Below are 14,517 nucleotides of genomic sequence, written 5' to 3'. Positions count from 1 at the left end.
CTACCTTGTTTAGTTAATTTCCAAGACATTGATAGTCTGCTGTCCCTCTAATCATGTATTTTTTAATGGATATAACTTATGGGCAGACTGGATGGACCGTTCAGGTCTTTATGTGCCGTCATGTACTGTGTTTCTATGACACAACATGTGACACAACAGAAAGCATTCTCAGGTAGCTTAGGTGTTCCTCTAGTCTTCGTATAGCACCAGAGAGAGTTTTCCATATCTTTGTTTGAGTGGTGCCACATCTCGAGCCCTTTAAGCACTACAGTTCATTGCTATGTCTGACTGGAGTTCCGCAACAAGCTCCCCAAATTTTATGCTGAATACCAGTAATGCTACTTCTCAACTCCTTTAACTATGCATGCAGCTCTTCCCACATGACTGCTAGCCCCATTTTACGTTCTAGGATCTCAATATCTCTTTCCATTGTGCATTTTTGACTGCCATCTTGGATTCTACCCGCTGCTGTGACCTATTGCCTGTTGGTAAGCATACTCTTTTAGGTCTGCTGTTTTAGTGGTAGCAATATCATTTTTAACTTCCAGAGGTTTTCAAAGGCCCCTATGAATGATAGCACAAGTGTCTAGTGGATCACCTTATTTTGAGAGGTGGTTCACCAAAGCTTTCAGCTCAGGATTCCATCTGGTTGGTTGTCATCCCTTACTCCTGGGAAGTCCACTGGTTTAAACCTCAATTGGCACTGCCTGGTTCTAATCTCATACATGTCAAGTAGCATGATATACCAATGAATGATATTTTACCTGCTTGTTCTCCCTGTGCAGAGTGACTTTGAAATGTCTGCCAAGGCAGAACAGACTCCATTGCATTGGTGACAGTTTCTATTCTTGAGCAGGAAATAGGTATCCATATCAGGGGAATCATACCAAATGCAAGAAACTTGGGCAGGTCATCACGACCATGCAGGTCTTTATCTACCATCATTTACTATGTTACTATGAGTTGATGATAAGTATGTTCCATAGTTAAGTGGATATGAATGGGTGTAAATTTTTTTTTTTTTTTTTTTTAATAAACCCTTTTGTAAAATATTCCAGACATCAAATGTTTATTGGTCTTGAGTTTGGTTATCAACATTGGCTATAGTTATTTTACTACTGGTCCTGTTTTATGTAATAATTAAGTTACTAATTAACTGAGAACAGTAGATTAACCCATTTTAATGGGGTTTTTTTTGTTAGATGCCATTGACTTGTGTTCGTGTCCTAATGACTTGATGAATTACAGATCTAAAAAGAAATTGGTTTTGTGCTAGTCTAATAAGGTCCTCCAGCATCATCCCCATGGTAGATTTCAAAGTGTCCAGCTATCTGATTGCAGGTCACCCTCTTCGCCTGTTTCCTTTGATCTTCCCAAACATGATTTCCTTCTCCAATGATCTTTCTCTTTTAACGTCATCATTTGGGCTTCAAGTGACATAATCAATTTGATTTCTTCCAGAATAGATTTGTTAGTTCTTCTGGTGGCCCACATCATGCATAAAATCCTTCTCCAGCACCAAAGCTCAAATGAGTCAATCTTTCCGTCTTTTTTTCCGTTATGTCCAGCTTTTGCATCCATAATTGATCATTGAAAAATTGAGTGCATGGAGAAGTATGATCTTTGTTTGGAGTGCTATTTCCTTGTCTTTGAATACTTTGTTGAGAGCCTTCATTGAGGAGCAACAAGTGCTATTCTGCAGAGTATTTCTGTCCTTCTAGTTGCTTCTTTATTTACAAAAGGGCCTAAGGGATTGAAATCCTTTACAATTTCCATTCTATCACCTTCAAGTTCGACATCTTCATCATTTTCTGTGTTCATTATCTTTGTCTTGTTTATGTTTCTAATCCCATGCAGTGTTATCCCCAGAAATTTTTTCCAACCGGGTGGCATGAAAAAGTAGCCAGGTGGGGCGGGATGGGGAAATTTGGTGGTAGGGAAAATTAACCCCCTCTTTTACTAAGGTGCGCAAACATTTTTAGCACACGCAAACTCCTGTGCTACGTGGGAAAACTAATGCCAGCTCAATGCTGGCATTAGCGTCTAGCACACATGGTAATTCTGTGCGTGCTAAGCACACGCTAAAACCATTTTTGCAGCTTAGTAAAAGGAGCCCTAAATGTGTACTATTTTTAATAGTTAATTGTTATTATTTTCCAATGCTCAATATGACTTCCTTTTTTAAGGTTTGACACTTGTGCCAGAATATTTTTACCAAATTTAAGAAGCATCCAATGCTAGAAGGGAATAATTAGTTATTTGCCCTCTTTCAAATGGTATAGAGGTTTAAAAAAGGGAAAGACATTAATGAAGTTATTGGGTTCAATCTAGCCATTTATTTCTGCATGAATTTAAACAACTAAAAAAAAAAAAGATATATATAGCTCACCAAGTCATACAAGAATGGCTCTACAGCAGGAGTGCCCACACTTTTTGGGCTTGCGAGCTACTTTTAAAATGACCAAGTCAAAATGATTTACTAACAATAAATTTTAAAAAAACACAAAGCACACTGTACGCAGAGAAAATGTTAATTATCATTTATATTCCGCAGGTTTTCAAAGAGGTCAAGGCAGATGACTTTATGCAATGTCACCTCAAGAACAACTATACAAAAATAGACAAATATACCCCTCCATTTTAACTAAACCACAATAGCGGTTTTTAGTGAAGGGAGATGCGCTGAATGCCCTGCGCTGCTCTCGATGCTCATAGGCTCCCTGCGCTAAAAACCGCTATTGCGGTTTAGTAAAAGGGGGCCATAGTGCAAAATATAGACAGCAGATATAAATTCTCAAAACAGACACATTTTGATCACTAAATTGAAAATAAAATCACTTTTCCTACCTTTTTGTCTGGTGATTTCATGAGTCTCTGGTTGCACTTCCTTCTTCTGACTGTAAATCCAATATTTCTTTCTTTCTGCCACTTTCCTTTTATTTCTCTCTTTCTTTCTCTCTCCCCCTGACTGCCTGTTTCTCTCTCCCCCTGCACCCTCTTTATTTCTGCCTTTCTGTCTCTCTCTCTCTCCCCCTGCACCCTCTTTATTTCTGCCTTTCTGTCTCTCTCTCTCTCTCCCCCTACCTGTCTTTCTTTCTCTGTCCCCCCAAGCCATCGCGCCGATTTCTCCACTTCCCCGATTCTTTCCCTACCTCCTAAGCCACCACGCTGATTTCTCCCTGCTGCTTTCCTGAGCTAGGCCAGGCACGTACAAGCGCCAGACTCACAGAACTTCACCTCTGACGTCAATTCTAACGTTGGAGAAGAAGTTCCAGGCCAGCCAGCCAGAGGTGAAGTCTTTTGAGTCTGGCACTTGTACGCGCCTGGCCTTTGTGATCTACTGGTCAATCACAATCGACCATTTGGGCACCCCTGCTGTTATGGTATCCTATCCTGACCTGAGGAAAGGGGTTTAGTGCCAAAAAAACTGCCTTATTTCAATTTCCTATTTATAAACTTTAATTAATACAGTTACAATACTACTTGATTATACGTAAAGCAACAAAAATTTTTTTTTTCTACATTTTGTCGTTTCTGCTTTAATTATCTTCTCTTTGCTCTCTTCTTTCTATTCAGCGTTTGTCCTCGCTCCCTTCCATGCAAAATCTGTCCTCTTTGCCCCTTCCACCCAGCCTCTACCCTCTTTCTCTTTGCCCCTTCCATCTATTGCCCACCCTCTCTCTGCCCCTTGCATCTACTGCCCCCCTCTCTGCCCTTTCCATCCAGTGTCCGCCCTTTCTCTGTTCCATATGGCATCTTCCCTCTTTCTATGTCCCTTCAATAAACTGTATATCCTGTGCCCTTTCTCTCCTTTGTACTTGATTCATTTCAGCTTCATCCCCTCCCCTATGCTCTGGCATCTCTCTCTTCTCCTTTTCTTCCTTCCTTCCCACTCCACCCCATGATCTGGCATCTCTATCTCCTTCCCTTCTCTTCCCCATGCCCTGGCATCTCCCTCCTCCCCCTCCCCCCCATATGTGCTGACATTTCTCCCCCCCCCCTCCATGGTCTGGTAGCTCCTTTCCTTTCCCTCCCTCCCATAGTCTTTGTGTCTCTTGCTTCTCCTCTCCCTTCCCTGGTCTTCCTTCTCCCTTCTCTCTCCCCAATTGGATGCTGCTGCAGCACTTCTCTTCCCCTCCTACCCTCCCCAATTGGGTGCTGCTGCTGCACTTTTCTTCCCCTCCCCCTTCCCAATTGGGTGCAGCAGCAGCTTTTCTCTTCCCCTCCCCCATTGGGTGCACCAGCGTTTCGCTTCCTCCTCCCCCCAAAACATTTGGGTGCAGCAGCAACATTTCTCTTCCCTTCCCCCCCCAAATGGGTGCAGCAGCAGAATATTTCTCTTCCCCCTCCCCTCCCTTATTCGGTACAGCAGCAGCATTTCTCTTCCCATCCCTCCCAGCTCACAAACCTGTCGGTAGAGTCTCTAGGGAAGTTGTAAGCTTCCCTCCATCGCTGACCTTTGTTTTATAGGTCAGCGACGGAGGGAAGCTTACAATTTGCTGCTTTTACTTGCTTCGGGCCTTCCTCGTTGCAGGGTTCTACCTACTTTGTTTCTGCGAAGGTAGGACCCGGCAGCGAGGAAGACCCAAAAGAAGTAAAAGCAGTAAGTTGTAAGCTTCCCTCCGGGGCTCTATCATATGCGTGCCGGCTTCCCTTCTCTTCTCTCCAAAACCGGAAGTTGCGTCCCGTGGGTGGGGGGAGGGAAGAGAAGGGAAGCCGGCACGCACACGATAGATCCCCGGAGGGAAGCTTACAACTTACTGCTTTTACTTCCTTCGGGCCTTCCTCGCTGCCGGGTCCTGCCTTCATGCTGCATGCTGGCAAAAAAAAAAGAGGCAGACGTCAAACAAAATTTTCGGCGGAGAGTCAGCCCGGGAAGGAGCATCGACGGCAGCAGAAGGATTTGCAGGGCGGTCATCTAAATTAGCTGGGCGGTGCGCCCGGCTAAAAGGCCCTGGGGAGAACACTGCCATGTTATGACTTTCGGCTTTGACTTTTCTAAGTAGATACAACATGTTGTCTTTGTTGTTGGTGATGAGCTTTATATCATCTGCATAGCGCAGGTTATTTATATTTTGGCCACCAACTTTGAATCCAACACTCTCTTCTTCCAAATTTGCTTTTCTGAAGATGGCTTGATCGTAAAGGTTGAACAGGTAAGGTGGCAAGATGCATCCTTGCCTGATGCCACATTTTATTGGAAACCAATCAGTGTTGCCATATTCAATTCTCACTGCAGCTTCTTGATTTTTGTAGAGGCTCTTTATCAGCTGCATTGTGTTTGGGTGTTCTCATTTGTTCTAGAGTTCTCTATAGTTTATCATGATCCAACAGTCAAAAGCTTTGCTGTAGTCAGTGAAGCAAAAGTATAGGAGCTTTTGGTATTATCTGCTTTTCTCTATCCATCTAACATTAGCAATAATGTCTCTGTTCCTTGACCTTTTGGAAAACAGCCTGAACTAAGGATAAGTTCTTGCTCAATGTATGATAGTAGCCTTCATTGTATTATGTTTAGCAGTATTTTGCTAGTGTGTGTAATTAATACAATTGCTCTGTAGTTAGTCTTTGGCGTCACCTTTCTTCGGTATAGATATAAACAGTGATGTTCTCCAACAGGTCGGACATATTTTCCTTCCAAATCTGTTGATGCAGCCAAGTGAGGACATGAGTGTAGTACAGTGGTTAGAGCTATAGCCTCAGCATCCTGAGATCGTGGGCTCCAACCCTGCACTGTTCCTTGTGACCCTGGGCAAATCATTTAATCCTCCACTGCCTCAGTTACATTAGATAGATTGTGAGCCCATCTGGACAGATAGGGAAATTGCTTGAAGTACTGGTATTTAAACCACTTTGAGTGTGGTTGTAAAACTACAAAAAGGCGGTATTAAAGTCCCTATCCTTTATCAGTGATGAGTCAATACCGTGCAGGATGTCAGCGCGCTGGATTGAAACACTATTTTAAAGCGATCCGAGGGGGGGAGGGTGGGGGGAACCACCCCACTTTACTTAGAACTATTGGCACTCTCATTAGAGGTGGGTGGGTGAGGAACTCACCCCCCCTCCCCAATTACAGAGGAAACTGTAATTTTTCCCTAAAAAAGAGGGGGAAAGGCTGTTTCCTCTATAATGGGGGGTTTCCTCCACAACGGGAGCACCAACAGTTCTAAGTAAAGTGTGGTGGTTCCCCCCACACACACACTATCAGTGTTTCAAAATAGTGTTTCAATTCAGTGCCTTCTTCGTGGCTGCTGCGCATTGCGCCGTTGACTTCATTGTTGTATCCACCAGTACACCCAAATCTCTTTCAAGGTTACTTCCCTCTAATACTAATCCCCCCATTTGGTAGCTGAACATCGGGTTCTTTCTCCCTATATGCATGACCTTGCATTTCCCTACATTGAATTTCATCTGCCATTTATTCGCCCACTCCTCCAGTTTGTTTAGGTCCCTTTGTAGGTCCTCACACTCTTCCGTAGTTCTAACCCTTCTACAGAGTTTAGTGTCATCCGCAAATTTTATAACTTCACATTTCGTCCCCGTTTCCAGGTCATTAATAAATACATTGAACAGCAGCGGTCCAAGTACAGACCCCTGCAGAACTCCGCTCGTGACTTTCCTCCAGCCCGAGTAGTGACCCTTCACTCCAACCCTCTGTCTCCTGCCTGCCAACCAGTGTTTGACCCATCTGTGTACGTCCCCTTCCACCCCGTGGTTCCACAGCTTCCTAAGTAGCCGCTCATGGGGTACCTTGTCAAAGGCCTTTTGGAAGTCAAGGTAAATGATGTCTACAGGTTCCCCTTTGTCCAACTGGCTGTTTACCCCCTCAAAGAAGTGCAGTAAGTTTGTTTGGCACGATCTTCCCTTGCAGAAGCCATGTTGGCTCGCTTTCATCAGCCCATATGCAGATATAGTCAATTTGATTTCAATACATACCATTTGGAGATGTTCATGTGTACTGGTGACATCTGTGGTGTTGGAAATGTGTATTCAAGATTAACAGTTCATTATGCAAAACTGTACTAAATTATATCACCAGCTTTCTCCTGCGCTGTGCTTTCCAACCACTGCATCTTCAGGTGTACTTCCTACTTTAATGTATTGAAGTCCCCCTTAATAATCAGTAGATCTTGATTCGGCATTTGATCTATTTCATTTTGAAGTTGTTTGTAGAACAATTCTATATCCTCATGTAACATGTCTTGTCATTGGAGCACATATTGGATCAAGGTGACATTGATCAGCTTTCCGAAAGGTGTCTTTTGATCTGCTCAGTTTATTTCTTTTTTTTTCTATCACTGATAACATTTTACATTAGTACTATTTTTGAAAGCTTATAGTGAGGATAAATGCCACACCATTTTCCTGTATGTTTCAAGACCAGTGTAGCAGATCCGGTGCTCGTTTGATTAAAAATGGCCCTGTCCTGCCCATTTGAATTCACAGATCCTTATCAAATTAATTTTGTTGTTTTCCATTTGATCTTTAACACTTTCCAATTTTCCTTGATTCGTGCTTCATACATTTCATGTTCCTATGTTGATAATATCTTTACAGCTTCTGATTTCACTTTTCTGTCCAGCAACATCAGCATCAGGACGTCCTGGCGGCTTTGATCCGTCAACTTCATAAACATTGGGAATACTCTGGGTGATGATCTGCTCTTCCCTAGTAGCATGGCGACTGCCTTCTGACCTAGGGAACCATCTTACAGCACTACACATTGATTCTTTGTCTCATCATTATCAAGTTTTCTTGGCAAAATACAGAAGTAGATTGCCAGGCCTCTTTCTGCACAGTATAAATTTGATATTGTGGTTGTTGCCGCATCAAACGCGATCCTCCGCCTCCAACACTGCCCATCTGCTGCTACCCAAATGGACGATACATTGTTAGTTGGACATCCCTGCTGAAACCTTTCTGCCTTGGGAGGTCTTGCTGGTTGTGAAACTATTGACAGCTTTGCTTATAGTTTCTCAGATGTACACAAGTCCCAGTGACACGACAAGCCCATGTACCATGACTGGAGTCTTAATGGTAGCCCAAGTTAATAGTCTGTCATAGTATATTTAGCATGCTTCTGAGTCGGTGTTAGTTTTATCTTTCACATTAAAATATAGGTTTTATCCATACAAGTAGATACAGCTTTTATTGAAAGCCAGAAACTGAATACAAATTTACTTTTTTTATTTTAGGCTCTAGGATGTATCTTGTACCTATTGTGCTTCAGACAGCACCCTTTTGAAGATGGAGCAAAACTTCGAATAGTCAATGGGAAATACTCCATTCCACAAAATGACACACGATATGCAGTCTTTCATGATCTTATTCGTAAGTTGAAGTCTATCCTATTATTGTGTAAAAAGATATCTGAAACTTTACCATATTTGTGTTCGTGCTTGAAGCTTACACTATCACATATTTCTCTAATGAGTACTTCTTGAATGTTTGTCACTGCTCTTATAAAAAAATGTTGCTTTTTTGTTTAAATTTTTAAATTAAATTCAACTTTCAAGTGAAATTTCATCAAAGCACTTACTGTTATTGGACAAGTGAAAGCTATTTTGCAATTGGATTTTTTTTAATTCCAGTCCAATTGATATTTAAGGCGTAAAGAATAGACATCTGTCTGAGGGCAAATTCAGTCTCTGAAAATTAAACAGAACTGAATTTTGGTGTAGGTGAAAAATTGGTGAAAAGCTGCATTGGCTTTCTGAAAATGGGCCAAACCAGGCAGGAGGTTCCATTGAAATAGTACTCCCTCGTCCCCAAATGACCTAATGCATTTCTATGGAAGAAGTTCTAGCTTTTGTAGTACAGAGAGGCTTTGATTTGCTAAAACATAGCAATTAAGGAACTGCTACTTTTAAACTCTTTCACTCCTCTTCTCTATACTCTATGATCACGGATACAGAGCCAGCACCAATAAGCACACAAACAAACCAAAGCATTCATCTAGGAAATAGGATGCGATAGATACCTTTTATTATGATGCTAGTAGTATATTCAGCTTACACAGCTTCTGGTTAAAGGTAGAAAGTATTCATGGAAGTCTCTTTCCTCCTTTACATGGGAGGGGGAATGAAACGTCTGGACTGCAGAGACAGTGTACAGAGATGGAAAAAACCAGAACAAAATGACAATCAGGAACAAAAAAACAAAGCAAAACTCTAAAGAAGATCCCCCTCCCCCCAAAAAATTGTAGTACAGTTATACTCCTGCTCTCACTTAGCCAGATTGCTCCCCTCCAATCCGTCTAGAATTTGGCTGCACTACTCATATTCCGGGAGAACCGCTTTACTCACATTACTCCTTTCCTAAAATCGCTTCTTTGGCTTCCCATCCGTTTCTGAATACAATTCACACTCCTCTTACTGACCTACAAATGCACTCACTCAGCTGCCCCTCACTATCTCTTCACTTATCTTCCCCTATGACAGTGATGGCTAACCTTTTTGAGCCCGAGTGCCCAAACTGCCGCACAAAACCAAAGAATTTCCTCAAAGTGCCAGCACGTCAATTAAACCTTAATAACAAGATTTTAGTATCTAAAAACTCTTTATAAAGTTGCCTGAACTATGTAACATCATTTTTAAAGGTTGGAATCTTTGTATTGTCAGAGAATCAATTTGATTCACAATCCTTTGGTTTTCATTTCAATTTATTGGCAATTTATAATGTTTTAATGATTTCATTCATGGGCCGAATACACACATACTTTTCTCTGTCGCCGCACTCTTTGACCAAAAGATTTGTAAGCCTGCAACCACGTCAAGGTAGACTCTTTCAGCAGCTCCCCTCCCTCCCCCTTACCTTTGTGGCCAAGTCAAAATGATCTACCAACAATAAAATTTTAAAAACACAAAGCACGCTGTACACAGAGAAAATGTTAATTATCATTTATATTCCGCGGGTTTTCAAAGAGGTCAAGGCAGATGACTTTATGCAATGTCACCTCAAGTAACAACTATACAAAAATAGACAAATATTTCCCCTCCCTTTTTACTAAAAGGGACTTGCGCTGAATGCCCCACGCTGCTCTTGAAGCTCATAGGCTCCCTGTGCTAAAAAACGCTATTGCAGTTTAGTAAAAGGGGACCATAGTGCAAAATATAGACAGCATATATAAATTCTCAAAACGGACACATTTTGATCACTAAATTGAAAATAAAATCATTTTCCTACCTTTGGTAATTTCATCAGTCTCTGGTTGCACTTTATTCTTCTGACTGTGCATCCAATATTTCTTCCCTTTTTTCAGCCTCCTGTATGCTTTCTCTCCTCCAGACCTCATTCCCTCCCCAAACTTTTTGTTTGTTTCACCCTGCCCCCTTCTTTCTTAAAGCAAGGGGCGAAGTCTCCTCGATCTTCCTCTTTTTTTTGTCAGATGGCTGTGGACTTGGACCTTCAATTGGATGCTGGTTCCAAATACTCTAAGGAGTATCTCGAAGTCATGCATCTATCTCAACCTCCGGCAGAGTCACTTAAGCTAGAGGTCTGCACGGGAACGGGGATCCCGCGGGTCCCGCGGGGATCCCGCGGGTTCCCCCCCTGGCCCACGGGACTCCCACGGGGACGCCCCCTGGCCCACGGGACTCCCACGGGGATGCCCCCCTGACCCACGGGACTCCCACGGGGATGAAAACAACCTACCTAAATTCTGGCGATGCAAGCATGCAGCTTACAAGTCTGGCGTCGCGTCGGGAAATAGCCATGTTGAGCAGTGAGCTCAGCACGTACACAGATGAAAGCCTTGCTTGCTGATTGGTCCGGTGGCCCCGCCCCACCGTGCCGCCGGACCAATCAGCAAGCAAGGCTTTCATCTGTGTACGTGCTGAGCTCACTGCTCAGCATGGCTATTTCCCGACGCGGGCATTAGGCTGTTTTTTGTCATTTCGGGTGGGGGATGGCAGCGGCAGCAGCAGCCTGAAAAAGAAATCATCCTGGCCGGGTTCGGTGTCATGCTCCGGAGCTTCTACAGCCTTCCTATCTCCCTCTCCCTTCTACCTGCGGCTCTCTTCGGCAACTCAGCAGCAGCTTCTGACGTCGGGGCCTACCCTCTGCGAGTCCCGCTTGTTTCAACTTCCTTTTTCCACAAAGGTGGGACTCGTAGAGGGAAGGCCTCGATGTCGGCAGCTTGTCTTGATCACCGCTGCTGACGAGTTGCTGAAGAGAGCCGCGGAGCAGGGGGGTGTTGCCAGGTGCAGGTAGAAGGGAGAGGGCCAGATGCAGGACTCGTGGGTGAGGGAGGAGAAGAGAGAGGGGAGAGAAACAAAAGGAAATATTTCATACTGGGCTGGGCCGGAGTGGAGAGAGGGTGGAAAGATTCTGGCTACAGGGTGCATTAACAAAGGAAAAGGGGGGAAAGCTGAAAATGGAGATAGTGACACAAAGAAGAGAAAGGGTAAGCAGGACCTTCTGAATAAGGATAGAGATACAGAGGGGACATGAAGAGGAGGTGAAATAGAGACATAGAAGTAATGCTGAAAAAGTGTGTGTGGGGGGGGGGAGATAAAGACATTGAAAGGGCAAATGGTGAATATGGGGTAAAGACAAGGACAGAGACAAATGAAGATTCTGAAAAAGTGGTGGGATACGGATATAGGTGAGATGGACACAAAGAAGGGTGATGCTGGAAAATAGGTGGAATGGTAATTCTGACAGACACAGAAGGGAAATGCTGGATCAAGGAGAGATGGGGCTCAGGCTGGATGGAATGAGGAGAAATGCCTTGTTGGCCCGGAACTTCCTCTCCTACGTCAGAATTGACGTCAGGGAGCGGAATGCTGGTCAGCGCGACGCTTCTGCAGGGAAAGCTTGGGACGGCGGTGGCTTAGGGGCTATTCTCCGATGGCTGTGGCAGCAAACCGAGTGGCTTGGGGGAGGGCATGGAGAAAGAAAGAAAGGGGGCAGACAGAGAGACAGAAAGAAGGGGGAACAGGGAGACAGAAAGAAAAAGTTGGGGGAGAGAATGAGGTCTGGAGGAGAGGAAACATACAGGAGGCTGAAAGAAAGGAAGAAAGATTGGATGCACAGTCAGAAGAAGAAAGTGCAACCAGAGACTCATGAAATCACCAAACAGCAAAGGTAGGAAAAATGATTTTATTTTCAATTTAGTGATCAAAATGTGTCTGTTTTGAGAATTTATATCTGCTGTCTATATTTTGCACTATGGCTCCCTTTTACTAAACCGCAATATTGTTTTTTAGCGCAGGGAGCCTATGAGCATTGAGAGCAGCGCGAGGCATTCAGCGTAACTCCCTGTGCTAAAACCTACTATTGTGGTTTAGTAAAAAGGGAGGGGGTGTATTTGTCTATTTTTGTATTTTGTTACCGAGGTGACATTGCATAGAGTCATCTGCCTTGGGAAATGTATATGGCAGATATCTTTATTTTGTGTTCAAAAGAAAAGGAAATGCATTTCTGGTTTTATTTCTACAGTGTTGAAGTACTTGTTGGCCCTTGCTGTGACTGGTGGGGATCCCCAAGCACCGCCAGCAGAGGACCTCCTCTAGAGATGGTCAGAACTCCCCTCCACCAAGCGCAGCAGTCGCTGGCAGCATCCATGAGCCACTGAGGTGCCAGCATCTGTGACTCAGGGACGCTACTGCTGCCTGCCAAGCTTGGCAAAAGGGACCCCAGGCCAACTGCAGAGGAAGTCCTCAGCTGACAGTTTGTGGGTTCTCATCAGCTGAGTATTTATATTTTATATTTACATTAGAGGTTCTGGTAGAAACCCATTTACAAAGTATGTATTCTTCCCAATTAATATTTCCCAATTAATAGTCTCTTTGCTTATTTGTAAATGGGTCTCTACCAGAGCCTTTAATTCAGTAGCATAATTAAATAAAATAACTATTTCTGAAGTTTATAGGGAAGGATGGTGACGGAGGGGATTCCTCGCGGGGACGGGTGGGGACGGAGGGGATTCCTCGCGGGGACGGGTGGGGACGGAGGGGATTCCTCGCGGGGACGGGTGGGGACGGAGGGATTCCTCACGGGGACGGGTGGGGACGGAGGGATTCCTCACGGGGACGGGTGGGGATGGGTGGGATTTTGGCGGGGACGGGTGGGGACGGGTGGGATTTCTGTCCCCGCGCAACTCTCTAACTTAAGCTTCCTCTTCACAAGCTTTTGTCTCAAACTTTTACCAGATGCCTGGAGCCTCCTTATACAATTCCAGCTATTCCAGGCAAATTAGACTCCAGATATAAAACTCTCCATTGTAAAGGATTTGAGAATTCACAGTTATCTCACCAATCCCTACTTGTGGAGTCTTCCAAGATGGCCGCATGAAAGGTTGTTTGAGTTTCACTCTCCCTGAAGCTCCTTCAAATTTCCTTTTACTTCGTAAATTTTTGTTACCTCTTTTGAGCAATGCCGAAGAGGAGGGGACGAAGCGCTGCTGGAGCCTCGCAGCGCTCCAGAACGGCCGTCTTCGGCAACATCGAGGAGCTGGTGAGGAGAATGCAGGGCACGCCAATATCTTCGGGGAGTCCCCTGCAGGAGACGCATGGTGAAGGCGCATCTATGCCGTTCTCCATGGGGTTGGAGACATCGCTGAGCCCCGATGTGAGAGCACCTCCCCCACGCCCTCAGTCCACCAGTTCCCCGCGAGTGGAGGTACTTCCGGAGGTTGGAGTTCACCTCCTCCCGGAGGCTAAGGAGAACAAGAGGGGGACTGTGTTGCAGGACTCCCTGCCGGAGCAGAGGAGTCTGAGTGTGGAGACTGAGGAGGAAGACTGAGGAGCGAACTCGACAGACTGTTGTACGAGACACGTTGCCAGAGGGTGAGCTAACTAAATTAAACTTACATTCTTTTCAAATTGAGAAGCCCCGAGAGGTAACATTGGACTCTCTGTGGGATCTTGTAGCCAATTTGGCAAGATCCATAAATCCACAATTACAACAACTGGAAAAGAAACTTAATGACCATGAAACCGAGATTAAAAATTTTAAAGATTGGACTTGAAGACTCTAACACTTCAGTACAGAATGTCCATCAAGAATTAAAAGTCTCCAAACAAATTACTGAGGCATTAATTAAAGATAACACTAACTTAAGAAGGAAGATGGAGGTAATGGAAAATTTTTCTCGTAATAATAACCTTAGACTGATTAATTTCCCCAGGGTTCCTATGATAGCCCCTAGGGAAATGTTGAAACGTTATATGACGGAAGTATTGGAGCTTTCTGAAGAGTCATCACCACCATTTACGCAGGTCTATTATCTTCCAAACAAGACCCAGGACCAACAACAGCAACAGAAATTGGGACATGATTTAATGAATATATCTAATATTTTGGAAATATCTGATAAAGAATTAGTGACCCCAGCAACTTTACTTTTGACAGTAGCTCTCGCACCAGATAAAAACTGGTTGCTGAGACTTTTCTTTAAAAATAAACAAAAAGAAAATTAAAGAGCAAGAAGGTAAAATTGGTGAAACAGCTGTGAAGTTTGAAAAATTGGACCAGGCAGTAAGCACTTTACAAGCTAGTGCTGTTTCTAATATTAAG

The 14,517-nt window shown here is 43.9% G+C and overlaps 1 protein-coding gene across 5 annotated transcripts in view; it reads left to right on the top strand.

Moving 5' to 3' along the window:
- The window catches only part of GAK (cyclin G associated kinase), a 652,499-nt gene that overhangs the window by 201,486 nt on the left and 436,496 nt on the right, over positions 1-14,517 (top strand). For all 5 annotated transcript variants that reach the window (XM_033916764.1, XM_033916747.1, XM_033916757.1 and 2 more), the window contains one exon: positions 8,193-8,328. In XM_033916764.1, the coding sequence (XP_033772655.1) occupies positions 8,193-8,328 (136 nt within the window). The remainder of the gene's footprint in view (positions 1-8,192; positions 8,329-14,517) is intronic.

This window comes from Geotrypetes seraphini, chromosome 1 (assembly GCF_902459505.1).
Source record: "Geotrypetes seraphini chromosome 1, aGeoSer1.1, whole genome shotgun sequence".
NCBI classification, from domain to species: domain Eukaryota; kingdom Metazoa; phylum Chordata; class Amphibia; order Gymnophiona; family Dermophiidae; genus Geotrypetes; species Geotrypetes seraphini.
The sequence above is the reverse complement of the archived record's forward strand: the minus strand, read 5'-3'. Positions and strand labels throughout refer to the sequence as shown.